At 60.2% G+C, this 26728-nt stretch overlaps 3 protein-coding genes across 3 annotated transcripts in view; 1 reads left to right on the top strand and 2 right to left on the bottom strand.

Annotated features, from left to right (window-relative positions):
• Positions 1–7233, top strand: part of Tmem259 (transmembrane protein 259) — a 7850-nt gene extending 617 nt beyond the window's left edge. The window contains exons 2-12 of the mRNA XM_055607655.1: positions 2–187; positions 4252–4506; positions 4584–4683; positions 4762–4872; positions 5369–5491; positions 5562–5662; positions 5746–5803; positions 5876–5959; positions 6028–6160; positions 6307–6406; positions 6525–7233. Coding sequence (XP_055463630.1) covers positions 2–187; positions 4252–4506; positions 4584–4683; positions 4762–4872; positions 5369–5491; positions 5562–5662; positions 5746–5803; positions 5876–5959; positions 6028–6160; positions 6307–6406; positions 6525–6953 — 1680 coding nt within the window. The 3' untranslated portion in view covers positions 6954–7233. The remainder of the gene's footprint in view (position 1; positions 188–4251; positions 4507–4583; positions 4684–4761; positions 4873–5368; positions 5492–5561; positions 5663–5745; positions 5804–5875; positions 5960–6027; positions 6161–6306; positions 6407–6524) is intronic.
• Grin3b (glutamate ionotropic receptor NMDA type subunit 3B) lies at positions 7207–13057 on the bottom strand. Its single transcript, XM_055607773.1, has 9 exons — positions 12628–13057; positions 10628–11220; positions 9215–10247; positions 8463–8608; positions 8271–8386; positions 8007–8158; positions 7771–7935; positions 7633–7697; positions 7207–7547 (listed from the first exon to the last, which is right to left on the bottom strand). Exons 1-9 carry the CDS (start codon positions 13039–13041, stop codon positions 7247–7249), a joined length of 2985 nt encoding a protein of 994 aa, XP_055463748.1. The 5' UTR covers positions 13042–13057; the 3' UTR covers positions 7207–7246.
• A 3058-nt stretch (positions 13058–16115) lies between these two features.
• Wdr18 (WD repeat domain 18) lies at positions 16116–24669 on the bottom strand. The gene is made up of 10 exons (XM_055607771.1): positions 24429–24669; positions 23665–23775; positions 18811–18944; positions 18515–18656; positions 17783–17926; positions 17637–17701; positions 17434–17558; positions 17183–17349; positions 16424–16492; positions 16116–16327 (listed from the first exon to the last, which is right to left on the bottom strand). Exons 1-10 carry the CDS (start codon positions 24636–24638, stop codon positions 16199–16201), a joined length of 1296 nt encoding a protein of 431 aa, XP_055463746.1. The 5' UTR covers positions 24639–24669; the 3' UTR covers positions 16116–16198.
• Between the last annotated feature and the right edge of the window lie 2059 nt (positions 24670–26728).

Below are 26728 nucleotides of genomic sequence, written 5' to 3'. Positions count from 1 at the left end.
CAACGGGGGCGGCGGCGGCGGCGCGGCGCCCGTGCGCGGCCCGCGCGGCCCCAACCTCAACCCTAACCCGCTCATCAACGTGCGCGACCGGCTCTTCCACGCGCTGTTCTTCAAGATGGCCGTCACCTACTCGCGCCTTTTCCCACCCGCCTTCCGCCGCCTTTTTGAGTTCTTCGTTCTGCTCAAGGTGACCTCTGACCCCTGACCTCTGACCCCAGCTGTCATCCTCCTACCCACTCCCACAGCTTCACCACTTGGTCCCTGACGCCCGCGTACCCTGATGCCAATCTCACAGATGGCACCCTCTGGTCCCCACTTCCTCAACTCTCAGGCCCCGCCTCCTGTCCTTTGACCTCTGACTCTGCAGCCTGGGAGCCTAGGCCCCGTAATTCTCCACCGAAGACCAGAGCCCAGGATCCTCCTGGGACAGTATCTTGGACTCCAGGTCCACCCTCCTACCTGTCACTCCCATTTTACCCCGCACCTCCACTGCAAACACTATGGTCGCTTCCATCCCATCCTGAGGCTCCAATGTAGACAGTCTCCTGTAGCAGAGGCCCACCCCCACCTGTCATTCCCAACCCACCCTGGTTCTCATCTGAGGAGAGTCCCTCCTAGTCACTCCTACACCACCGTACCCTGAGCCTCACCTGCAGACAGTTCTCTAAGCCCATCTCTGTCACTTCATGGTTCTCAGACTCTTGCCAGGCCTTTTGTGGCTCTTTGGTAAGGTCACCTCACTAGGGTTAGCCACAAAGTCATAGCCAGTGCCCAGGTTGGCCAGGGTCCTCATGCCTGCATAAGTCTTTGAGAAGCTCCCATAGCCAGCACCTGCCCTGGCTGTTGTGCTCCTGGGAGGCGCTGGGTTCTCAGTCACAAAGGCTGCTCCAGAGGAATGGGCACCAGACTGTCTCTCGCTGGGATTCTTGCCCATGACAGCTCTCTCAGGAGCTGGCTGCCATCTGGTGTTGGGGTGTGGCAGGGTAGCAGGTGTGCTGATGTTGGAGACATTGCCTTTTCCCATGGCGTGGGTGAATTGGGACTGGCTCCTCGGACTGTCCCAAAGCTGACGGTTTTAAGGGTTTCGTAGAGGTATCTCAGGCATGAGCGCATGACAGATGTGGGGGTCCTCTCAGTCTCCAGTCTGTGGTCTGCAGAGGAGCCAGTGCTCCTTCTGCCTTCCACACCCTTAGAGTCTCGAGTGGCCGCCCTCGGCTGTGGGAGCCAGATGTCTGATCAAACACAGGGATGTGCTGGATGACAGTTGACCCCAGTGCCCTTTCTTAATCGGGACAAACAGGCCATACAGCAGCTGGGTTCTGGGGCTGCTGAGGTTTTGGGGAGCCTTTATGCTGTGTTTCCTGCTCATCCTGCCTGCACAGCTTCCGCCCAACCTTCCTAGAGGGGCTGTGCCTGACAGCCAAGCCCTGCTATGACTGGAGCACCGTGCACCCTGTCCCCACCCCCTCCTGCGTGTCCGCTCCTACAGAAGCCTGGGGAAGAACTGCTGGATTTGGTGTCCCCTCTGCGGGCTTCGCAGCCTCAAGGATTGAAACTAGATAGACCTAGAGTGTGAGTCCCCAGGTGCCTGGACTAAGAAACCAGCAAGTGGGCGACCACGTGGTAGAGGGTTGTCACAACCTGGTTCTTTAGACCCCAAGATGGGGGCGGGTGTCAGAGAGCAAGGAGGAATGGTGGCACCAGCTAGGTCCCTGCGCTGAGTGGAGAGCTTCCCACAGAGGGTGCTGTGTGGCACTCTCGGGTGGGTGGGGATCTGGCTGAGGGTAGTATCTGCAGCCACTGCAGGCATGTCTTCCAATCGCTCAGGTGACAGTGAGACACCCCTGCCGGGTACAGGGTGACCTGAGAACCCGAGGTCGTGGCATTGAGGTGTCTGCAGGTGTTGATTTCAAGCAGCCCCCACCAGGCCAGAGTGACCAAGCCCTGAGTCTGTGCCAGCTAGTGGGCAGATGAGAGCAGTGCCCTAGGGCTTGAGCGGGATGCTGGGTAACATCTGGGGACTTGTGGACCAGCCAAAGCAGCCATACTGGGGACAGGACCTAGGGTACGTCCTCTTGTCCAGTGACCACCTCCCTCTGATTCTAGATGCCCAATGGGTAGAGGGAGAGCCTGGGGACACAGCCCTCCTCCCTGCTCTTGGCCTTGACTGGCAGGAGTGGCTGCTCCGGTCTTAGCCTGGGGTGGTCAGCCTTCACTACACCTGATAACAGAAATCCATTTCTTGCCCAGGGGGAGCCTCCCAGCTCACAGGGGTGGGTGTTGGCTTCAGGTATGTCTAGCTCCAGACTGGCCTGGTCTCAGGCCTTCCAAGCCTGCTCTGCATCCTCCCCGGTCACTAGTCGTGAGCAAGCTGTGTCACCAGACAGCAGAGGTCACCTGGGCAGCAGGCTGTGGAGTGGGGTGGGGAGGGTGCTGTTGTGCCTGCTGCGGCTGCTCCCTCAGGAGCCTGGTCTGGGAGTCCAGTCTCGTCATCCCTTGTTGAAAGCACACTTTAGGTCTGCAGGGCATCATCCTGGCCCTGATGATCCCTTCCCTCTACCCCCTGTTGGGCAGCCAGCACCTTGTCAGCACCAGGGTCCTGGTTATCATGGGCCTGCAGACTGCCAGGACCTGTGCTGGCCAGCAAGTATGTGGTGGGGAGCTACGGTGTGTGGGGCCAGAGAGGAAGTGGGCTAGACCGCTCCATAGAGTGCCGGGGTCCCCCTCAGCCCACGTGAGACATCCTGGGTTTGCAGCAGGTGACAGCAGCAGCCCTGGCCCGCACCGACATGGGTTAGAGCAGCCGTTCTCAGCCCTCCTGAGGCTGTGACCATTTGCTACAGTCCCTCCTGTTGTGGTGACCCCAACCACAACAGTTTTGTTGCTACTTTGTAACTGTAATTTCGCTACTGTCATGAATTGTAAGGTAAAATCCGTGTCTTCCCATGAGCCACCCTGAGGTTTGCAGCAGGTGCTGAGCACACCCCTGGCCCCGACCTGACAGCGGTTCTCTGCCTTGGCTGTGACCCTTTGCTACAGTGTCTCATGTTGTGGTGACCCCAACCACAACATTTTTGTTGCTACCTTGTAGCTGATTTCGCTACCATCATGTCATGAATTGTAATGGAAATTTCTGTGTCTTCCCGTGGTCTCAGGTGACCCCCTCACATGAAAGGGGTTGGGACCCACGGGTTGAGAACTACTGAGTTAAGGACCGAACTCACCCCCACACTGAGTAGGGAAAGGGAGGAGGAGTTCTCAGGGGCTGGGACCCCTTGAGCCACTCTCCTCCAGAGTAGGGGTATTTGAGGTTAATAAGTAATATTAAATAACCTGTAATGACGCACGCCTTTAATCCCAGCATTCAGGGAGGCAAAACCAGGTGGATCTCTGAGTTCGAGGCCAGCCTGGTCTACAGTGTGAGTCCAGGACAGCCAAAGCTTCACAGAGAAACCCTGTCTCAAAGGGGAAAAAAAGCATTTTGTTTATTCTGTGTGTGAATGTGTATATATATGGGAGTACACGCCCCGCTGTGTGTGTGTGGAAAGGTCAGAGGACAGCTTCTGCTGTCAGATTGCTTCTTCCAGCTTATGTGTCCATCCTGGGGATCAAACCCAGGTTGTCAGGCTTAGTGGCAAGCCCCTTTACCCAGTGAGCCGTCTTGACGGCCCGTGTATTTTTTTTTTCCTTTCTTAAACGTACTTGAACATCTGTAGCGGGGTCAGTCCCAGCAGGGCACCCTGAACCCCACAGGGTGTTGAGTGGAGCTCTTGCCCTCCACTCTTTCCATGCCAGGGGCTACCCCAGGGGTGAACCACCCATGTTCCCAGCACGCCCAGGGGCTCCGGGGTGCAGGGTCACCAGCACAAGCAGCCATTGGCTTTTCCAGGCAGGGTAGCCTGGTCCTGCCGAGGTGCCTGGGCCCCACCAGGGCAGGTCAGCTGTGTCCTTGTGACTCCTGCCAGTCCCAGGAGCAGGGCAGAGGGTGCCTCGCTGGGGACAGTAGCTATTCTTAGCCGGTGAGGTCAGGGGCTCCGTCAGTGAGCTGCAGTGAGGCCGGGGTCCCCAAAGGCAGCCTTGAGTTGAAGCACCTGGTGGGCCTGAGACTGCAGGAGGGCAGCGGTACAGGGAACCCTTGCAGAGAGGACCCTAGGCCGGCTACCTCCCAAGGAGGCGCAGGCAGCCAGACCCTCCCCTGGCTGGGAAGGGAGAGTCCCTCCACCCTGCTGACTGCCCCCACCCCGCCCCCAGGCCCTGTTTGTGCTTTTTGTGCTGGCCTACATACACATTGTCTTCTCCCGGTCACCCATCAATTGCTTGGAGCATGTTCGAGATCGGTGGCCGCGTGAGGGCGTCCTGCGGGTAGAGGTGCGCCACAACTCCAGCCGGGCACCCGTGATCCTGCAGTTCTGTGATGGGGGCCTAAGTGGCCTGGAGCTGGAGCCAGGGGGCCTGGAGCTGGAGGAGGAACTGACCGTGGAGATGTTCACCAACAGCTCCATCAAGGTGAGCGGGTGCTGGGCACCCAGGCTGGGGTCACACGCCCCCTGGGTCTCACTGACAGCTTGCTTCTCTGCCTGCAGTTCGAGCTGGACATTGAGCCCAAAGTGTTCGAGCCACCAGGTGGCGCCGATGCCCTGAACGACAGCCAGGACTTCCCTTTCCCGGAGACACCAACAAAAGGTGTGCCGCCCAGGTAGGGAGGGGGGGCGAGGCCATGCCGAGGGGGGGACCAGCTGACCACTCTGCCCCTGTCTGCAGTGTGGCCACAGGATGAGTACATCGTGGAGTACTCGCTGGAATACGGCTTCCTGAGGCTGTCACAGGCCACGCGCCAGCGCCTGAGCATTCCGGTCATGGTGGTCACCCTAGGTGAGGCAGCCCGGGCACCCTGGTGGTCTGGGGCTAAGAACAGGCCGGCTGCATAGGCTTCCTGGCCCCGTGCCCGGCAGTCAGGTACTTTACTACTCTGGCTTCCATTTTTCTCTTGTACCCATCACCCCCTCACACTCAATAGGAGAGAGAGGGGTGGATTATCATTAAACTACTTCCTGCTGATTAGGGGCGTCAAGTTCCTTAGGGTGAGTTTGACTGTCACTGTCAGTCAGGATATCTAATTTCTTATTCCATTTCCCCCCACAATACTACTTGACAAACTGCACCCAGGGGTTCTGGCATTTATTCCTCAGAAACCACGCCTCGCTCAACCAAGAGGCAAACCACAGCCGCTGCTGTGAAGCAGCCTCAGATCCCCGCACCTGAGATTAAAATGGGAGCGTCTTTCCGTAACATTTTTGCGGGTTTTAAAGAGGCCGAGGTTACACAGCTCTCACTAGAGTGACCCATATTGACTGCCCTCCGTTGTCAGACCCCACGCGGGACCAGTGCTTCGGGGACCGCTTCAGCCGCCTGCTGCTGGATGAGTTCCTGGGCTACGACGACATCCTCATGTCCAGCGTGAAGGGCCTGGCGGAGAATGAGGAGAACAAGGGTGCGGCCCGGGGAGGGGAGGGGGGGGAAGGGGAGGGGGGAACCTGGGCGCTCATGGCTCCCTCCCGCAGGCTTCCTGCGGAACGTGGTGTCCGGGGAGCACTACCGCTTTGTCAGCATGTGGATGGCGCGCACCTCCTACCTGGCGGCCTTCGTCATCATGGTCATCTTCGTGAGTGAAGGGGAGTGGCCGGCCCGGGCGGGGCCTTCGGGCGGCTCCCGGGCCCCGCCCTGACCTGCCCCGTCCGCCCGCAGACCCTCAGCGTGTCCATGTTGCTGCGCTACTCGCACCACCAGATCTTCGTCTTCATCGGTGAGTCCCGGCCGGCCGGGGGTGGGGTGGGCTCTCCCCAGGCCCTCACGGGCGGCCGCCCTGTGCCCGCAGTGGACCTGCTGCAGATGCTGGAGATGAACATGGCCATCGCCTTCCCCGCAGCGCCCCTGCTGACCGTCATCCTGGCCCTCGTCGGTGAGGACCCCCACTGCGCCCCCGCCCCCGCCCCGTCCCGCCCGCGCCAACCCCGCGTGTCCCCGCAGGGATGGAAGCCATCATGTCCGAGTTCTTCAATGACACCACCACGGCCTTCTACATCATCCTCATCGTGTGGCTGGCCGACCAGTACGACGCCATCTGCTGCCACACCAACACCAGCAAGAGGCACTGGCTGAGGTGGGGAGGAGGGGCGGGGAGCGTGGCCGGGCGAGGGCGGGGTCGGCGAGGGGCGGGGATGAGGAGAGGCGGGGCCAGGCGAGGGGCGGGGTCCACGCCCGGGTGGGCCGGGGCGGGCCGTGTGGCAGGGTGGCTTCTCCGCGCAGGTTCTTCTACCTGTACCACTTCGCCTTCTACGCCTACCACTACCGCTTCAACGGGCAGTACAGCAGCCTGGCCCTGGTCACCTCGTGGCTCTTCATCCAGGTGAGGCCGCCCTGACCCCCCCGACCCGCTGTCCCCGGGGGAGCGGTGGGGGGGGGGAGGGCCGGCCTGGCTGCTGTCTCGGGCCTGACCGGGGGCCCTCCGCCCCTGCCGCCCACAGCATTCCATGATCTATTTCTTCCACCACTACGAGCTGCCCGCCATCCTGCAGCAGATCCGCATCCAGGAGATGCTGCTGCAGCCGCCGCCGCTGGGCCCCGGGACCCCCACGGCGCTGCCCGACGACCTGAACAACAACTCCGGCTCCCCCACGGCCCCCGAGCCCGGCCCGCCCCTCGCGCTGGGCCCCGGCTCCGCGCCCGCCGGCGGGACCCCCGGGCCCGGCTCGCTGGGCGCGGCCGCCGCGGTGTCCGGCAGCGACCTGGGCTGGGTGGCCGAGACGGCCGCCATCATCTCGGACGCGTCCTTCCTGTCGGGGCTGAGCGCCTCCCTGCTGGAGCGGCGGCCGGCGGCCCCCGGCGCCCCCGACAGCGCGCGCCCCGACCCCGGGCCCCCTCCCGAGGACGCGCCCGCGCCCGCGGGGTCCTGAGCCACGTCGAGCCTGGCTCCCGGCGGAACCGCGGCGGGGCCGGGGCGAGCTGTGGTCTGCAGGGAGGGGGCCGGCGGCCGAGGTTCTGGAGGCGGCCGGGGCGGGCGGCGGGCGAGGCCCGGCCGCCTGGTGCTCCCCAGTGCCTTCACACGGCGCCCGCACGGGGCCGAGCGCCGCGCCCGGACGCAGCTGGCTCAGGACGCGGGGCGCACGGTCCACGCTATTTAATTGCAGTGTACAGAGTCGTGTTTGTATATAGAATAAACTGTCGTGGACAGCGCGGCCTGTGGCTCTCAGCTCCCCGCGGGCGGCGCCCGCAGCAAGCGCAGCGGCCGGAGGCGCGCCCCGTCGCCCAGCCGGGCCCGCAGCTCCCCGCGCCGCAGCAGCGCGTCGCGCAGCCTCTCCCGCGCCGCCTCGATGCGCCGCTCCAGCTCCCGCAGCTCGGCCTGCGGCCCCGGCCCGTTGGGGCAGAGCGGGGGGCCCGCCTCGCCCGGCTGCGGCCCGAAGCGCACGCGCCGCTCCCGCTCCAGCGCCCGCCGCGCCCTCCGCCAGCGCGCTGCGCCCTCGGCCGCTCGGGGCTGCTCCTCCGGGCCGCTGGGACAGAGGGGCAGTGAGTGCCGGCCCCTTACCAGCCCCCTCCCGGCCCCTTGCCAGCCCCCCGCCCCCGGCCGCTGCTCACCTGCGCTCCTCCGCTCCCTCCTGCGGCCCCGCGAGCGGCTCGGTGTTGAGGGCCCGGTGGATCTTCTGGGGGCGCAGACATGTGTCTCGCGGTGCTCGGGGGCGCCCGCCCGCCCCCCGCCGCAGCCCGCCGCCTCACCTGGCTCGTGTGCAGCCAGTACTGCAGCCTGTGGCCCCGGCGGATGCGCGGCAGCACCAGGCGGAAGAAGACGTGCTCGCCCAGCGAGCTGAGGAGCGCGCTGCCCAGCCCGAGGCACAGCAGCACGAAGAGCCCCGAGAAGTGGTCTACGCCCATCTGCAGCGTCTGCGAAGTAGCGGCGTCAGGCCGTGCCCGGGGTGGTCGCGCCCCTGCCGCCCGCGCCCGCCCCCGCTCACCTCCGTCACGGCGAACGCCCGCTTCCCGCACGGCACCATCTTGTACCACTTGTCGTGGAGCAGGTCGATGAAGCCTGAGGACTTGTACCGGCTAATGAACTCGGACAGGTTGGAGGTGAGCGGCGAGTTCTGGGGCAGCCCTATGCCGTAGCCTGCGGAGGGCGAGCGGCCCGCTGCACTGGCGGGGCCCCCCCGCCCCGCGCACTCGCCCCCTCACCCGCGGGGACCCCCACGCTCCCCCCAGACCCCACCGCGCGCGCGCACCCTCGATGGCGAACGGCTTGCCCACGGTGAGCAGCCGGCAGTCCGCGTCGATGGACACCTCATAGTCCAGCAGCGACTTGTCCATGATGAAGGCGTTGAGCTTGGGCGGCTCGCTCCTGCGGGGCCGGGCGGGCGGGCGGTCAGCGGGGCCGGAGCGCCCGGGCCCCCCCCACCGCCGCCGCGCGCACTCACGTGAGCATGGCCACCCCGTGCGGCGTGGTGGGCGCGCTGTGGCGCCGCATGTGCGCGTGCATCTCGGGGAAGCTGGCCTTGATGTAGGCCTCGGCGCTGCTCTCCCACACCGTGCCGAAGCGGAAGCCTTGGGAGGGGTGGTGCAGCTGCGGGGAGGCGGCGCTCAGCGGCGGGGACCGCGCACCGACGCCGCGGCGCCCGCTCGCGCCCGCAGCCCGCCTCCCGGGCAACCGCCCAGGGGCCAGAGCAGCGGGCAGCACCCAGCCTGCGGGCCAGCGGGACACCTCCTAAGGGGCTGGTGCTCCGCAGTCCTGAAAGCTGATAGTTGGGGAGCCCAGACGCGCGCCTGTCGCCCCTGCAGCGGGAGGCAGGGCTGTGGCGGTGCGCGGTCACCCCAGCACCAGGGAGGCAGGGCCGGCAGACCCCGGCCTTACCACACAGTGGGGTGGCAGCCTTGACTGCCGAGGGAGTTCCTCAGAAATGGAGGCGAGGTCAGGACTGAGGCTGGGCCGCGGCTTCCCCCGTGAGGCGCTCGGGGCGCCCAGCATGCCTAGGCCCGGTTTCTGCTCCCAGCACCACGCTTTAGCGTAGGAGCCTTTGGAGAAGGGAGCGCGCAGGACGCCACCCTAGCCTGAGCCAGCGCACCCCACCCCGCCCGCGGCCCTGAGCCAGCGCCCCCCCCCCCCCCCCCCGCCCCCCGCCCCCCCCCCCCCCCCCCCATGGCCCTGCGCCTGAGCTCTCCCAGCCCCCACCTTGGGGTCGTGGATCCCAGACAGCTCCTCGAAGGTCTTGTCGCCCACCATGACGGCCGCCAGGTTGGCCGTGTAGCTGGACAGCACCAGGAGACAGAAGATGGCCCAGAGGTTCATGAGGAAGCGCCCGGTGGGGCACTTGGGGGTCTTGCTGGAGACCGTGCGCCCGAAGAGGATGGCGTAGCACAGGTTGAGCGCGGAGGAGTAGGAGAAGACCGTGCCGCGGTTGCGGCCGCGCGGCGTGAGCCCGTAGGGGCTCCGCCACTCGTACAGGGTGAGGAAGAGCGCCGTGAGGTGCAGGGCGGCGAAGACGCCCACCCACATGGACCAGTGCAGGGGCCACATGAAGGCCCCGATGGGCGAGGCCGTGTCCCGCGCGCGGACCATGATGCCCAGGCTGGTGGAGAAGAAGGGGCTGGTGAAATCCACCACCCGCGAGCGAGCCGAGTTGATGCTGAAGCTGGTCACCGCCATGTGCGCCCGGCCGGCCAGCAGGTCGCCCACCAGGCCGGTCCAGCGCCCGTCACGCAGGGCCCCATACTTGCCGTCGCCCACAATATACAGCTCGAAGTCGAAGGCCAGGTCCTCGGCCAGCCGCTCCAGCAGGTCGATGCAGTAGCCGTAGCAGCACCTCCGCAGCGGGCGGGGCGCCGAGCCGTTGGCCAGCGCCGCGAACAGCGCGTCCAGCCTGGCCGAGTGGTTGGTGCCCGGGTCTAGGCACAGCTGCCCAGCCGGGCACTGCCCGTCCTCGTCGGATTCCCTGGTGAATACAAACGGGTGCTCCACCAGGGTCACCACCCGCAGCTTCGGCCGCGCTTGGGGACCAGGCGGAGACGGCACTCGGCCGGCCGCCGCCCCCGGCTGGAAGTCCAGCTGTCCATCCCGCCAGCTGCCCACCGTTGCCCAGGCTGGGGCCCCCAGCGGGTCCCGGCGCAGGCTCCACACCCTGAAATGCCGAGACACGAGCACCTGAGAAGATCCTGCCACCCGCACAGCCCCGGTGTGGCCCTGGAAGGACGTGTTGCTCAGGAACCTGTGGAATACAGACAAGAACTGTCAGCCAGCGAGGAGACGCACCCCTTTAATCCCAGCACTCAGGGAGGCAGAGGCAGGAGGATCGCTGATTTCGAAGCCAGCCTGGTCCTCAAAGTGAGGACAGCTGGGGCTACACAGAGAAACTCTGCTTCAAAAACCAACAGCAAAAACAGAACTGTCTTGACTCTGAGAGACCTGCCCCTCGCCCAGCAAGCACCTGCCTGGAACCCGTGGGAGAGCTAGGCTTGGGGATGAGGGGAGAGCCATCCAGTCTTCTAGGTTCCTCCGGGGGCACCCAGCCCTCGGATTCCCGGACACACAGGGGACAATGTGAGGCTGTGGGTCTGGAGGCCTCCCCCCAGGCTGGGCCCCACTCACCCAGCCAAGGTGCGCCCTGGCGACTTGGACCCCACGGTTTTCAGGGCCTCACAGTTGACCCCATCTGGAAGCAGGGCGCGCTCTGGGTGCACAAGGGCCATGCGGCTGAGTGCCCGAGCCACCAGCTCCACCGTGTCGTGAACGGCAGCTTCCAGGGAGGGTCGCTCGGTTTCTCCCAGCGCCAGCACGCCAGGGGGCAGGCCAGCTGTGGGCAGTGCCTCCGCAGAGAGTGGTGTGCCGAGCAGCCACTGGGTACCTGGCGGTGCGGCCTCTAGGACCTCCCGAGCGTGGGCAGCGCTGCAACCGAGGAGGACGGCCGCAGGCACCGGGCCTTCCCTTCCCTCTGGAGGCCCCAGCAGGGCCAGGCCAGCCTGAAGGCTGCCATTCCCACCGTCCAGCCGGGCCAGGTCCAGCACAAACTTTGGGGGCTGGCCAGCACGGCTAGTCCACAGTGTCACGAGGCCAGCAGGGTCCCGGACACGGCAGAGGACGAGAGCGATGTCTTCCCAGGCATGTGCCTGTAGCAGGGACACCAGCACGTCCAGGATGGTCTCCAGGGGGCTGGCCCAGTCCAGCTGCAGATGGAACGGGGTCTGGGGAGGGGTGGTCCGGTCAGGGCTGTCCATCTTTGCATCCACAGCCCATCCACCAACCCCGTCAAGGGAGCCTCTTGAGAGCTGGGCATTATCTTGCCCCCCCTTCAGCTTACCCCAGTTCTAAGCCCTTCTGTAGCTCCCCAGTACCCTCTTTTTTTATTTTTTGAGAGATTTGCATAGCTCAGGCTGGACAGCCTTGAATTCGTGATACTCTTGCCTCTACCTCCAGAGTGCTGGGGTGGCCAGCATGCACAGCTGCTTCCTGTTTAGGATGCGCTCGGATGGGGTCCAGGACTTGGGCAGGATGGACTTGTGCTGTACCAAATGAGCCTTGAGCCCTCCCTTGTCTTCTTTTATTTGCATGTAGCATTTTACCAGCGACACTACCAAGTCTCTGCAGGTAAATCAACTCCTAGACATTCTTCAAACCCCAGCTCCTTTGGTTCTTTCACGTTGCTCTCTCTCTCTCTCTTTCCCTCCCCCTCTCTCCTTCAGTCTTGACCTAGTCCCACCGCACCTCCCCAGGAGTCCTTTGGTGCCCAGCACATTCAGAAAGTTCTCTGGAGGTTGTGTTGTGTGTTTGGAATACAAAGCAGCCCAAGACACCTAAGCCCCATAGGGTGCTGCCTGGCAGGGACACGGTACTGAGCGTGCCACAGCTCTGGGGGGGGGGGGGGAGCAGGCCAGGCCCAGAGGAGTCAGGGCTGGCTCAAAGGCTGCAGCACACACAGGCGCAGTTCCCAGACCAGGAAGCAGGCAGGGGTCATTGTCAGATTAGGTCTGGAGGCTTCCAGCAGACCTACCGAGAACCAGGGTCACTGACAGTCCTAAGGGGCTAGGGCGTCCCTGAGAGGAGGACATGAGGTCACCCGTGTCCAGGGACCTGGGAGCCAGACTGCAGGTCGGTATCTCTGGATGAGGCCCTTTTGCTGGCCTGCCTTGGTCCAGGGTGGGTTGGCCAGGGCCAGCGGCAGATACATGAGACCCCCCCGTATCAGGAAACAACCCAGTAGGGTGTAATGACACATGTCTTTAATTTCAGCACTAGGAAGGCAGAGGCAGGTAGATCTCTGTGTGCTCAGGGCTAGCCTGGTCTACACAGTGAGCAACTGTCTTGAAACATCCTCCTCAACAACAAAAAGACATCTCGGGGGACGGACATGTGGAGGTGGGGATGACCTGCTCTCCCCAGGGCTCAAGGCCGCCACAGAGCTGTGGGAAGGGAGTTGCCTGAAGGGAGGGAAAGGCTGGCTGAGCTCCTGAAAGGATTTCCCACACTCTCCAAGCCCGGGGAGAGGAGAGCGGCACACGTCCCAGGGAGAAAAGCGCCGGCCCGGGGTTGGAGAAGTGTGGGGCTCGCCTCCCCGCGCCCCAGGCCCTCCCCCACCCCGCACTCCCGCGTACCGGGGCTCCGAGGGGCGCGCGCGCCTCCCTCCGCAGGACGCTCAGCACCGGGGTCTCGGTGGCGGCCGCCAGGAACTGCAGCAGCCGCAGCTCCGGCCGTGCCTCGGGAAAGGCTATCGAGGCCACCACGCCGGGCGGTGCCAGGACCTGACACAGACCCCGGGCCAGCGACGCGGGGTCCCGCTCGGGGGACGCGACCGTCACCAGTTCCAGACTCAGGTTGTTCGGCAGCCGAGGAGCAGGGCTGGCCAGAGCGGCCAGGACGCGGGCGCGGGCGGCGGGCGCGCGGGGCAGGAGCGCGGCCAGGCGCACGGAGCCCCCGGCGCGCGCGGGGACCCCGCAGGGCTGAGGGTGAGCGCTCACCACCGGGAACCCCAGCGCCAGCCCGAGCCACAGCGTCCACACACGCTCCATCTCGGGGGAAGGAGGGGACACCCAGGCCAGCCCCGCTCCAGTCCCTCTGTGGGTCCCGGGCGCCGGCGTCCACGGAAGGAGGAGCTGGGCCGCTGCCTGGGTCCGCTGGGCAGGGTTGGGTGATGCTTCCACCGCCCAGGCCAGGCGGGAGCGCCCAGAGCAGCCTCTAGCCAGCCAGGGAGAAACTGAGGCTGCCGGAAATCTGTAAGGCTGATCTCTCGTCCAGACCTGGCAACAATCTTGAATCACAAACTTAAAAAACAAACCAACCAACCAGCACATGTATTTCTGTCTTGTGTTTGTCGGGGAAGGTGAGTTCCACAGCCCTCCTGAGGACGGCTTTTGGGGATCTGTTCTCCACCCTGTGGGCCTTGAGGATCAAAATGGGGTCATCGGACTTGGCAGCAAGTGTCTTTATCCACTGAGCCATCTCCTTGGCTTTCATTCTCTTTTAAAATATTTGTTAGTGACAGGCGGTGGTGGCATATGCCTTTGATCCTAGCACTCGGGGAAGGAGGCAGAGGCAGGTGGGTCTCCGAGTTGGAGGCCAGCCTGGTCTACAGAGCCAGTTCCAGGACAGCCAGGGCTACACGGAGAAACCCTGCCTCGAAAAACCAATAAGTAGATAAATATTTTTGTTATTATTAGCAGCAGTAATAGTATTCTTTGTAGACAGGATTTCATTACCTAGCCCTGACTGGTCTGGAACTTATTTATTAGACCAGGCTGACCTTGAACTCGCAGAGACCTACCTGCCTCTGGCTCCAGAGTGCTGGGCTTAAATTGTTTGTTTTGTGTGTGTCCGTGAGTGTGAGAACAGTGCTCTCAGGGACCATTGGAGCTGGATATAAGCTGCTCAGCTTGGAACCAAAATTGTGTTCTCTACGGAAGCAGTCTGAACTAAGCTCGGAGCAATCTTTCTGGCCTCCACAACTCTTTCTTTCTTCTTCAAACCCCAGTGCCCAGTTGCTGTGGGAACCATTGCCACCCAGAACACACATCCTATCCTTCCCACATGCTCATCTTCCTGTGGACTGAGTACCTGAATTCAGAGATGGCCAGGGTAGACCAGTTCAGTTACTCTTGTGCCTCAGGGCTTGCATACAGTAGGCACTCTACAATTGTCCGAGAGATTGCTCACATTCCCTACTTCCACCACTCCAGAACCTTCTGCAGCTCCCAGCTGTCCAGGTCCCCTAATTCAACTGACTCAGTTGTCGTCCAGAGTGTGGCCCGAAGGCTCAGGGGTCAAAGGCTTCCAGCAGCCAGGAGGCTCCCTGCTGGGAACACTGTTCTTACAGGCAGGGGGCAGGTAGGGCATTCCCCCAAGATCCTGCACGGCAGCCTCCTGCAGAGAACACTCGCCCTGATGAATGAATCCACGCTGCCCGCCGCAGCTGTCCCTCCAAAACCTCATTCTCCTTGCAGAGCCAGCATTAAAGAAAAACCATCCATCAAGCAAATAAAAACGCCACCAAGACCGACTTCCCTCTGAGCCAGCTTGGCTGAGGTGGCAGACTGTCTAGGCTCCTGGCCAGAGCTCTAAGGTACATCAGGCTAGGGGTCCTTCAGGGTTCCCGCCTGGGCCAGCCTGCCCCTGGTTGCCACAGTTACCATGCCACTTCAGAGCTCCTGAGGGCACTCTCCCTGAGGCTGAGATGCCACTAGCCATCTTCCCCTTGAATGGGGCTAAGCCCCTCTGAAATCTGCCTTTTGTGGGCACTCCTGGGTGTCCGTTCCAGCCTGCCCGCTGACCACGAGACAGCTGGACTGCAGGCTTGTCCAGGTCACGGTCACTAACAGAAGGGCAGAGTGGGACCTTCCACTAGAGCCGAACCATGAGAAACCTGCATTTGAGGCTTGGTTTTGGAGGTGGGGGTGTGTCTGACCTCCTGAAACCTGCTCTGGACACTTCCTGTCATGGAATCCTGCAGGTGTCCCCAAGGTCGCTCCCCACTTCGGGGCTAGCCTGTGCTGCGCCCCTCTCCCTCCCACGGGCACTGGGGGTGTGGTCTCTGCCTCCACCCTGCCACACTCCTGCCAGCTGAGGGTATCTATGGGTCTTGGTCCAGGATGCTCCCCTGCTCCTAAGCCTGAGGACATGGAGTTCCCCGCAGCTTGGCACTAACCCAACCTGATAATCACGGCTGCAGCCAGTCAGCAGGGGGAGGCCAGGGCAGCACAGGTAAGGGAGTACACCCAAGGCCTGGCATGGACGCCAAGGCAGGGAACCCTGAGTTCCAGGCCAGCCTGAGCTAGTGAGATCCTGGCTTGGATGGTATAGGGATCCAGAAGCTGTCTTTCAGCTCAGCCACAGGTGAACAAGGACCCAACACTGAATGCCAATGCAGGGGGCCACCCCACATCTGCCACCATCCCCCACCAGAAGCTGAGGCATTATCAGGAGCATAATGGACACCCCACAGAGGAGACCCATGGGTCCTCACCCATCTGAAGGGTCTGAAGGGACCCATGGCTGTAAAGTCCAAATGTGCATGCCTCTTCCCCAAACCACCCGCAGGAAGCAGGAGCCGCTGGAACAAGCCAAGGGATGGAGGAAGGGATCAGGCTGTCTGGTCAAGAATGCAACGAGCCAGCTCAGTGGGGAAACTGAGGATAAGTGCTGGGCTGAGGACCCAGAGGTGTCACATGAGGCTGCGGTTCCTCAGGGGACGGGCACATCTTGCCACCAGGTGGTGCCCGGAAGTGGATGTCCTGAGGGCATTACGGGTTCCAGTGAGGTCAGTATTGGCACCCTCCCGAGCTGCGGCGGCGGCGACAGCTCTGCTAAATCACACGGATTTTCTGGATCGTTAGGCACAGCTGTCAGTTGAAGGCAGCTTTCTGGAAGGTTCTGTTGGTATTTGGGCTGGACTCCAGGCTCCGGCTGGCAGCAGCCCCAGGATGGTATGTGGAAACTGAGCTTTGGATGCCCATGATGGTTGCAGGGAGAGGGGACTCGTCAGGCCCTCAATCACCACCACCTCCCCCCCCCCCCGGGGTCCTCTGGCTTAGTATACATGTTCCCTGGTCTCCCAACCAACACCCAGCCAGGGGACAGAACAGCCAAGACATGAGATTCTTTGTCCATTCTTTTGTTAAAACACCTGATCACAGGCTCATGTGGCCGTGTCTGTGCGGCAGCGGCCGACACAGCTCACTTGGTGGACCGCGTGATGATGCGCGTGGAGAAGTCGAAGAGGTCCCGGTTGATCTTGCGCAGGCTGCGCACCTCCTCCTCCAGCTCCAGCACCCGCGCTGGCATCATCTGGTTGCCTAGCATGTTCTGTGTGGAGAGGTGCGAGTAGGTGGGGCTGTTTCTGCCCGCCCACCCACCCGCCCAGGACCCGCCCAGGACCCGCCCACCGCAGAACCCGCCCACCTTCTCCAGATAGCGGGACAGCACTCCCTGCAGCTGCTCCAGGCGCTCCAGGTAGCTCTGTTCAGTCCCCTGCAAAGCAGGGCGGTCACCCCATTGTGTCCTGCCCTCAGCGGAGCCTCCTCCACCACAGGCCCACAGTCCAGGGCGGAGGGCCAAGAGGTGGGAGCCTGTGACAGCCACGATAAGGCTGCAGAGCAGAGGGTAGACGGGGCCAGTGCCCAGATCCAGGAAGACACACAGTGGGACCGCAGGGGCAGGGAATGTCTGCTGAGCTTGGACACTAGGTCCTCAGACTGTCTGTCACCTTCTGTGAGAGGACCTGACGGGGCCCAGCCCCGGCTCAGATGGAGCCACTGAGGACAGCCGGCGTGAGGGTGCTGCCTGGGTGCCCCAGAGGACACTGGGGAGAAGGCCCTTCCTGGTGGGGTGCTGGTTAGGTTCCAGTGTCTCCTGACCTCGGGCCGCCTCAACTCTCTATCCTGCCTGTGGGCCACTCCTGCCGCCCATCTGTTCTTCAAAGAACCGAGTGACCTTGCTACCCGGTCACAGCAACGTGACACGTCATCTAGAGCGGGGCTGGCACAGGGGTGCCTTCAGACAGGGATCAACGGTGGGCACAGGCGCCAAGTGTGGAGCAGCAGTGGGTGCCAATGGCCGGGGAGCGAGGGTCCGAGGCTGCTGGAACAGGACAGGCACAGCACCAAGGGATCCGGGGCACAGTGGCCGAGGGGCAGCATGTGCGGGCCCTGCGGGTCCTACCTGGAGGTGGAGTCCTAGCTGCAGGCGCAGGGCCCCAGCCTGGGCCTCATCGCCGTGCTCGGCACCCAGCAGGTGCTTGTTGAAGTGGGGGAGGGGCAGGCTGGGCCGGAATTCGGGGTTCAGCATGCTGGGTGGGGCTAGCATGATGGCTGCATTGGTCACTGGGCCTGAGGGTCACAACGAGACCTTAGGGCCCAGGCGCCGGTACGGGGCCCTGTACCCGGCGTGGCCGCGCCTGGCACCATGCGCACCTTTGAGGGTGACAGTGCGCAGACACTGCTTGCTCTTCACGTCCCACAGGCGCACCGACTCGTCGTGGGAGCCTGAGAGAAGAACGCTGCCATCGGTGGACACCGACAGGCACGCCACCTGGTTCCTGGGAAAGGAGGGAGGACGGGCTGGGTGCCGTGCCAGGCGTGGGGCTGTGCTGACCGCACCTGGCTCAAGGGACTACCTGTGTCCTTTGAAGACCTTCCCTGTGTTCTGCTCGGGCTGGAAGCTGTGCTCCCTCAGTCCGGGCTGTGGGTGGAGACGGGCTGTGAGTTTCTGGGATGTCGGGCAGAGCCTCAGTGTGGTCCCTCGGCCCCAGTGGCCACTTACCCAGCTACACAGGTCCACCTGGAAGATGGAGCCGTCGCCACCTCCACAGAACATGTGGTGCTCGGCCAGGTCCATGGTCACGGAAGTGATGCTCACATCAAACAAGACGGACAGCAGCATGTCTCCCGAGGATATGGCCCAGAGCTGCGGGGGTGGGAGGCATTGGGCATGCAGCCAAGCCGGGGAGCCAGGGAGGCTGAGGGCCCTGAGCCCACCCTGCCCATGAGGCCAGCAGCCTCTGAACGCAGCACAGAAGCGAGGGCGCCCCAGCTGCTGCAGGGCCAGCGAAGACGCAAAGCCCCAGCCAGGGAGGAGGTTCCCAAGGCCAGGCTGGGCGACCACTTCCTCAATCTCCACACTACCGGGAGGAGGCAAGGGGGCCTGCGAGTTCCAGGCCAGTTCGAGCAAGCTGCGCAGCAACAGTCACAAAACAGAATTTAAAAGAGGGCTGGGGGCCGGGCAGCAGAGCACCGGCCCGGGTTCCGTCTGTCACACTGTGCCAGTGACAAACAGCCCTGAACACTCAAGGGCAGCTGGCCACTGCAGCGCGGCCGAGTGGGAATTTCCAGCAGACAGGCTGGACGGTCCATCTCTGTATGTCCTTGGTCGGGCACAGGGATTATGGGATGTCTGGAGCCCAGACAGCCAGGGCAAGGGAGAGGCCAGTCTCCCTCTCTCTAGCTGAGGGCCAGCGGCTGCCAGGAATGCCCGGGTCCAGGTTGGAGACGCTACCTTTACGGTCTGGTCCAGTGAAGCGGTGGCCACCCGGGCCATGGGGCCTCCAAAGCCGCAGTGCAGGTCTGTGATCGGGAGGGTGTGTTGGGACCACACATGCCTTGGGGCGAGGATTCTGGACGGGTCTGCCTGAAGCACACTGGGCACAGGGTGGCAGTGAGGCCGTGGGGAATGTCCCCGGCCTGCCTCCCCAGCCCTCAAGCATGGGGCAGTCTAACAGTCACCAGCCTGGCCCCTTCGTGCCCTGAGGCCTGCACAGCCTTTTCTGGGTCCATTTCTGGCATGTGCCCTACCTGCAGAGGCTCCAAGCCAGCACCAGGCAGTCCTTGCCCCCAGAGACAAAGTGGCTGCTGTCACCCGTGAACTGCAGGCACGACACATCCTGGTAGTGACGGCTGAGGATGACCAGAAGGTTCCCAGTAGAGACCTGTGAGAGGCCAGGTTGAGGGAGGACAGAGGTTGTGCCACCCCACAGGAACCCTGCCCATTGGTAGACGGAACCATGGTGAGGCTGAAGGCACTCCTCACTGTGCACCTGGCCAGACCCGGCTCTGCCCCCAGTGTCTGATGGTACTGTGACCTGCACCTGCTGGCCTGGCACAACGGAACAGAGGGGCAACGGTGGAGGGGCCCTCAACCGCCTGGAAGGCTGAGGCACAGCTGCCTGAGCTGGAGCCTCAGCTACATGAGAGCCGCTCAGAAAACTGAAGGAAGCAGCAAGCAACAGGGTCTCTGCAGGGTGAGGGGTGAGGGAGGCTGCAGCTGGAGTGCCTGCAGCCATACCTTCCCACATACAGCAGGGAGGGGACCAGGGAAAGCAGGATGGACACTCAGGCCCTCGCTGGGAAGGGGCTGGGCACAGCCCTGACCCCAGGCGGCGAGGCACCGGGCTCCAGGCTCAGGGGTGCTGTAGCCGGTCTCTGCTACTCTGTGGATTCTTCTTTTTCTCATCCTTTATTCCCCAGCCCCGTTTCACACCCTAAGACTAGGTAGGAGAAAAAGGAGGATGGAGGGGAGAGAAGAAATAGGAAAATCCCTGAATCTATTTTTTTCCCTTGTTTCTTTTTTGATCTTGGCTACTAACAAACTGCAACCAACCTCTATAAACGACTAACAACCACTGACGGCCATCTCTCGGGGCCTATGTAACCTCTGGAAAGTTCCAGAATTCCAAAAGTCACACAATCACAGAATCTATCTGTAGCTGGTAAAACCATGCCTCTGCTAGAGCATGAGGCAAATCATAGTCAGCTTCTGCGAACACTCTGAAGCAGCCCCACACCCCCACACAAAAGCACGTTCTTATATTTCTGACCGAAATTCTAGAATTGGCACTCCAGGGTACTGAGTTTCGGTTGGGTGTCTGGGCTAACTTGGGGTGGGGTAGGAGAACACGGCCACCTGCACACCAACACCTCAAGGAGACCGTGGGCCACCACTGTCAGCAGAACCTTAGGCCCAACAGGCTCCTGGGTGCCACACAGGTGCTGAGACTTCGGGGGTCCCTGTGAACCCCTTACCCCAGAGAAAGGAGAAATTCCCACAGCAGCCTTGAGCCCCAGAACCTGTGGGGCTGTGCAGTGCCCCTGGTGGCCACAGCTCAGAAATTCTTAAAGACACTGGGTGTGGCAGGAACCAGACCCCTAGGAAGAGGAAGTTCCAAGCTAGGAGTTGGGGTGCAAACAAACAAACACCTGGGAAGACAGAACCTCGGTGAAGAAACTGCCTCCATAGGGCTGGCCTGTGGGCCAGTCTGTGGGGCATCGCCTTGATTACTGATTGACCTGGGCCCTCCACATGTGGGTGGCACCAGCCATGGGCAGAGGTGGTCCTGGTTGCAAAGGAAAACATGCTGGGGCTGAGAGATAGCTCAGTGGTTAAAGCAATGGTTTTGTTTCCAGATGACCTTGGTTCGATTCCCAGAACCCACAAGCAGGCTCACAACCACCTCTAACTTCAGGGCATCCTACGTGTCTGCAAAGGGCACCAGACACACACACACACACACACACACCAGACACACACACACACACACACACACACACACACACACACACACACACTCAACTCACACACTGCTTTAACTGCTTTTAGAGAGGCCAGGCGGTGGTGGCACACATCTTTAATCCCGGCACTTGGGAGACAGAGACAGGTGGATTTGAATTCAAGGCCAGCCTGGTATACAGAGTTAGTTGAAGGACAGCCAAGGCTGCACAGAGAAACGTGGTCTGAAAAAGAATCAAAACGTTTAAAAACTGCTTTAACAGGCTGAGACAACAGTTGAGAGGGAGAGTGGTGTGCACAGAGTTCTGGGCTCCGCCACCAGCACCACAGAAGCCAGGCGCTGCCATCCCGGCACTGGGGAAGTAGTGGCAGGAGGATTTTGAATTCAAGAGTACAGAATGAATTCGAGGCCAGCCTGTCGTACCTGAGACTCTGTCTCAAAATCAAAGACTATGGAGATGGCTGCTGGGTAAAGGACCTGCCACTCAAGACCCCGGGCCCCATCTCCAGAACCCATGTACAGCCAGATGCTATAGTATCCACAGCACTACGAGAAGTCACGAACACAGGGACAGTGAGATAGTGTCCCACACAAGATGGAGGGTGAAAAGGAACTTTTATTTGCCTGCTTCAGTTGTTGTCTTGGAAGATTATTGCCTCTGTCTGCTAACCTAGGCCTAGAATGTTTTCAGCCTCTGAGACTTACTGCTGAATAAGCTCACCCTTTCTTGTTCTTACTGAGCTCTGGGCTGGCTGGTTCAACTCAGCTGTTCTGGCTCAAACTCCTCTCCCAGCTGACATATTCAATCTGGCTTTTCTCTCGGTCCTGAAACTGCTCTGCTTGGCCTCAGACTAACTCTAGCAATCTTTTCTAATCTTCTGGCTCCTCAGGTCTTCATCTAAGTTCTCTCTGCAACCTGTCTCTCTATTACCATCCCGGTAAAGCTGCCTCCTATCCTCAGTCTCTGCGCAGCTCCCTTTCCTCTCTTCTCGTGAGAGTATTCTATTCTGTCAAATCTTTCTCTGATTTGTCTCTATTTATGCCACTCAATTAGACATCACTTTCAAACATGGGTGCTTTCTTCTACAAACTATCTTTACCTTCATTGTTTGGAATTAGAGACCTGAATCACCACACCTAGACCTAAGCTTTTGTTTATCTGATACTCGCTCCATACCAGGTTGGCCTCGAACTCAGATCTGCTTGCCTCTGTCTCCTGGATTAAAGGTGTGTTTGTATTCCAGTCAGATTACACAGACCTAGAAGGCCTTCGGACCGATCTCTTGCCAGAACAGCAATGTTCTGTAAAATTCCTCTACAGGGGGCCAAGGATCAACAACTGAAGTTCTGTGGCTGCTTACATATGCAATCGCATACAACGCGCGTACAGGTGCACACATCAAGCGCCTGACACCTAAGAAAGCAAGGCCCCAGCTTACTCTTGGCACACAGAAGCACAACTCAGTTGGATGCCTTCTGTGGGGCTCATGAAACCCCAGCCTTGGTTTTCCTCTGTGCCCAAGACAATCTCAGAACGAGGTCCTAGGATGGTTTAGAGAAAGATGAAGCCAGGAGGAGCAGAAACGGCTAACCTCAGCTCTGTGTAGCTGGCACCCTCCACGGAGACCAGGTCAGGACACAGCCTAGACCTCGGACTCCTCCAGACTCAGTCATCGCCATGGTTATTAACTACTCCCAACAAAGAGCTAGGTAGCTTGTGCCAACAAAAGGCTGAAGACTGACCTTTGTGGGGAGCAGGGTGAGGGTAGGGACACCGGTACCTCTTGTCCCTGACTGTGAGACAATGGGGGCTAGCTCTCACTGGTGTCTTGTGATTTTAGTTTTAAATTTATATGTATGTCAGAGGCCAGATGAGGGCGCTGAATTCCCCAGAGCTACAGACAGTTGTGAACCATCATGTGTGTGCTGGGGACTGAACCTGGGTCCTCCTTGAGCTCAGGCAGTGCTCTTAACTGCAGAGCCATCTCTCCAGTTCAATCGACAGTTTTAAAAGTTCAGTATTTTTCAGGTTTAGTTATTTTATTTTATGTTGAGACAGGATTTCTCTGTGTAGCCCTGGCTGTCCTGGACTCACTTTGTAGACCAGGCTGGCCTAGAACTCATAGAGATCCACCTGTCTCTGCCTCTCAGAGTACTGGGATTACAGGCATGACTGAGGTTTCTTTCTTATAAGTGTTTTACCTGTACACACACGTACACACGTAGGCATGCACACGGTGCATGCCTGGTGCCCATCAAGGTCAAAAGAGGTGTCCAATTCCCTAGAACTAAAGTTATAGATGGTGGTTGTCAGCCATCATCCACATAATGGAATTGAACCATCCTTGGAACTGAACCCAGTTCCTCTGCAAGAGAACAAGTATTCTTTTTTTTTTTTTTTTTTTTGAGAACAAGTATTCTTAACCAATGGAACATTTCTCTTTGCTGTTGACTGAGGATGTTAACTGATACATTCTTTATTATATACACAATGTTCTGCCTGCATGTGCACCTGAACGCCAGAAGAGGGCACCAGATTTCATTATAGATGGTTGTGAGCCACCATGTGGTTACTGGGAATTGAACTCAGGAAGAGCAAGCAGTGCTCTTAACCTCTGAGCCATGTCTCCAGCCCCAACTGATACATTCTTGAGTTCCTGCTTCCTGCCCTGACTTCCCTCAATATAAGCTACAGTGTAAATCAAATAGACACTTTCCTCCCCTGTTGCTTTTGGTCAGCGTTTTTCTTTTCTTTTTAAAGATTTCTTTACTTTATGTATATGAGTGTCCTATCTGCATTTACATCTGCCAGAAGAGGGAATCAGTCCATATTATAGATGGTTGTGAGCCACCATGTGGTTGCTGGGAATTGGAACTCCAGTCTCTCCAGCCCCTTGGTCAGTGTTTTGTCAAAAGAAAGCAAGCTAGAACACGGCCCCTTTCTAAGTTTCTTTCCCGGTTCCCTGTGAAGGTGGGGATAGCAGGCTGTGCACTGTGCTGCCCAGTCACGATGAATTAGGACCCTACAGAGGTGGTCCCATTTTGGGTCTCGGAAGTCATTGCCTCCCTGAGCCTGGACACCAACTCATTTTACTCTCTTGCATTCCCAAGTAACACACACGTGTGACAAATGGATTCTCACCTCCCACAGGTAGATGCTCTCTGAAATTCCTGCCAGGACATACAGGCCGTTGGGTGCTGTGGTCAGACAGGTGACGGGCCCAGGACACATGATTTTCTGTTGGAGCTGGTCCTAGGGACACAGAAAACAAGGCAAGCCATATGCGTATGAGGACGGAGGCAAAGGAAAAGCGCTGGTTAAGTGTGGAAAACAAGAGAAAAAAGGTTGGGTAGATAGTCCACCCTAGTGAGAGGCCAGGGGTACAGCTCAGGGCTAGAACCCTGCCTAGAACGCCCCACTGAAGGGCGAGGACGGGGCTCAGCAGAAGGCGTCCTACCCGACTGGAAGGAAGCTCTCGGTTCCAGAAACGTAAGAACCAAGAAACCCCAGTCCTCAGCCAGTCCTGATGGTGAAAATCCGCGACCCTTTAGTAGGGTAACAAGAGCATGGGCCACCAGTCTATCTCTTCCTGTGGCTCCCCAAGATCTCTCATCTCTCGTGACGTCCAAAAGCACGACTTTTAACGGACCCTGTTTCCCCATCTGCATCCAAATTGGCGCTCCTGAGTCTACAAGTGTGCAAAGGCTGATTGGCCACAGATCTTCATCTGAGCGTGCTGGCAGAAATCTCAGGGCACCTTTGCGTCTACCGCCTGGGGGGAAAGCGCCAGGCCCGCGAGTACGCCCGGATCACACAGCCACCTCGGGATCGCGGCGGCCCAGATCTCGGCGCGCCCGAGTCCTTTGGGCTGCCCCCTCGCATCCGAGGATGCTGAGGCCACGCACCTTCCGCTGCAGCTCCCAGGCGCAGATGTAGTTCTTGCCCTGCTGCGCCGCCAGCAGGTACTCGCCATTGAGCAGAGCCAGCCCCCGCGGCCCCGCTTGGCCGCCGCGATAGGTGAGCAGATTGGCGCCCGAATGAAGCTCCCACACCACGCAGCTCCATAGCTGCGCCGAGGAGTCCGTACACACAGCCACTTCCATGGGCGCCGTCATTTTGCCCTGCCAGCCCCGCCCCTGAATCCCGTGATCCTTAGCGAGACTCTTAAGATGGCTCCTGCCTAGCGCGGCATTGGGCGCCACCTAGCGGCACAGGTGCGCAGAGGCGCCTACGCGTGCGCAGTAGCTTCCCTGAGCCAGGCGGACCGGGACGGCCCCGGGCTCCCCCATGCCTAAAGAAGGGCTTATGCGCTTTGGGCGGGGCTAATAGGCGCATGCGTACAAAGTCTGCCGCGCTGGGGCGGAGCTAGCCGCCGGTTTCAGGGTAGAGCCGCGTCAAGGGGGCGGAGCCTCAAGGCCCGCACATGCGTAAAAGCCAGGGTTCCTCCGGTCTGCGCGGGACTGCGCCACGCGGACTAGAACACGCGCGAGCCTCTTCGAAGGCGGGGCGGGAGACGGGAGGGTGGAAGGTAGGGGGGTCGGGAAACGGGTACTGAATCCTGCGCATGCGTAGAAGCCTGGCCGGAGCCGGGAGCCGCTGGCCGCTCTGCGCATGCGCATTTCGCTGCTTAGGCAACGACGCTTCTCCCTACCTGTTGGTGGGATTTGTCTTGTTTCGTTGTTTGGTTTTTCGACACAGTGTAGCCCTGGCTGGCCTGGAACTGAGAGATCTGCCTTCCCTCTGCCTCCCGAGGGCTGGGATCACCGCAGGCGAGCCTAGAGATCTTCACTGGGTAGTTTCTGCTAGGTGTTTTCACTCAGGTGATCTAAACTCTTAGTGTTTTTTCTTCTTGAGACACTCTCGCCCTCGAGCTTGTGGCAAATCCTCTTGCTTCTGTTTCTCGCGTGCTGAGATGATAACCATGTGTCACCGTGGCCAACTCACTCTTGGTCTTTTTTGTTTGTTTGTTTTTTCCCGACAGGGTTTCTCTGTGTGGCCTTGGCTGTCTTGGACTCCCTATGTAGACCAGGCTGACCTAGAACTCGCGACCATCCAGCTGCCTCTGCCTCCCGATTGCTGGGCTTACTTGCTCACCGTGCCAGGCTTATTCTCAGGTTTTTTGAGACAGAGCTTGGTTTTTCTGTAGCCCTGGCTGTCCTGGAACTCACGCTGTGGACCAGGCTGGCTTTGTGCTTAGAGATCTGCCTTCCTCCGCCTCTGCCTCCCGAGTGCTGGGATCAAAAGCTTGTGCCACCACTACCCGGCTTGCTGGCTTGCTTTTTAAACTTGGTTTTAAGGCAAAGATATGAACTACTGACCTTAATACTACTTTATGTAGACCCAAAGAAGTTAGTTACTGCACGTAAGATCAGGCTACATACACACCAAGGATATCTTGTCTGGGCGGGCTGTCCCTCTTGGCGATTCAACTCTTACTCATTGGCTCAAGTCCTTTAACAATCTGCCTCCTCTTTGGAATCATGAATTTCATGCATTTGGTTCACTCAGTGTAAACCCAGCAAGTTAATTTCTAGCCAAACAACCTTTAGTTTTGAGTTACAGCTGCTGGCCATTGGCCAGATCTAAAATCAAGGGTTTTTTGTTGGCTGTGTTTGTTTGTTGTTTGTTTGTTTGTTTGTTTCCCTATTGTGCTGCCAGTCGAATCTTGCAGCCGGGCATGTGGCCATCAGCGCTCTGGGCCAGCCGGGGCTGCATGTCTGATAAGCAGGTTGGGGATCTGAGCCGGGCCTAACAGCTGCTGTTGGGGCTATGGAGGGAAAAGGTTGCATGCTTGGTGCAAACTTAGACTCCGGCCACCAGGCCCAGGGAGACAAGCATGCTACCCAGTGTGGCCACCAGATGGCAGGCGCAAGCTGCGGGGACGTGGAGGACACGGAGGAGCAGGGAAGTCCAGGACAGCCAAGGCTACACAGAGAAACCCCAGGGGCAAGGAGAATTTGGGTTTTGATAGCCGGACGTGGTGGTGCACGCCTGTAATTCCAGCACTCAGGGGAGCAGAGGCAGGCAGATCTCTGTGAGTTCGAGGCCAGCCTGGTCTACAAAGTGAGTCCAGGACAGCAAGAGCTACACAGAGAAACACCTGACACTCAGGCTGTTCTTAAATGCCAGATACTCCTGCCTCCACTTCCTCAGGGCTAGGATACAGCTACTTTTAATGCTAAAGTGTGACTAAGAAGAGAAATAG

The sequence above is a fragment of the Psammomys obesus genome, unplaced genomic scaffold (assembly GCF_907164565.1).
Source record: "Psammomys obesus unplaced genomic scaffold, mPsaObe1.curated_primary_1811, whole genome shotgun sequence".
Lineage (NCBI taxonomy): Eukaryota > Metazoa > Chordata > Mammalia > Rodentia > Muridae > Psammomys > Psammomys obesus.
This window is presented reverse-complemented; position numbering and strand designations above follow the sequence as displayed.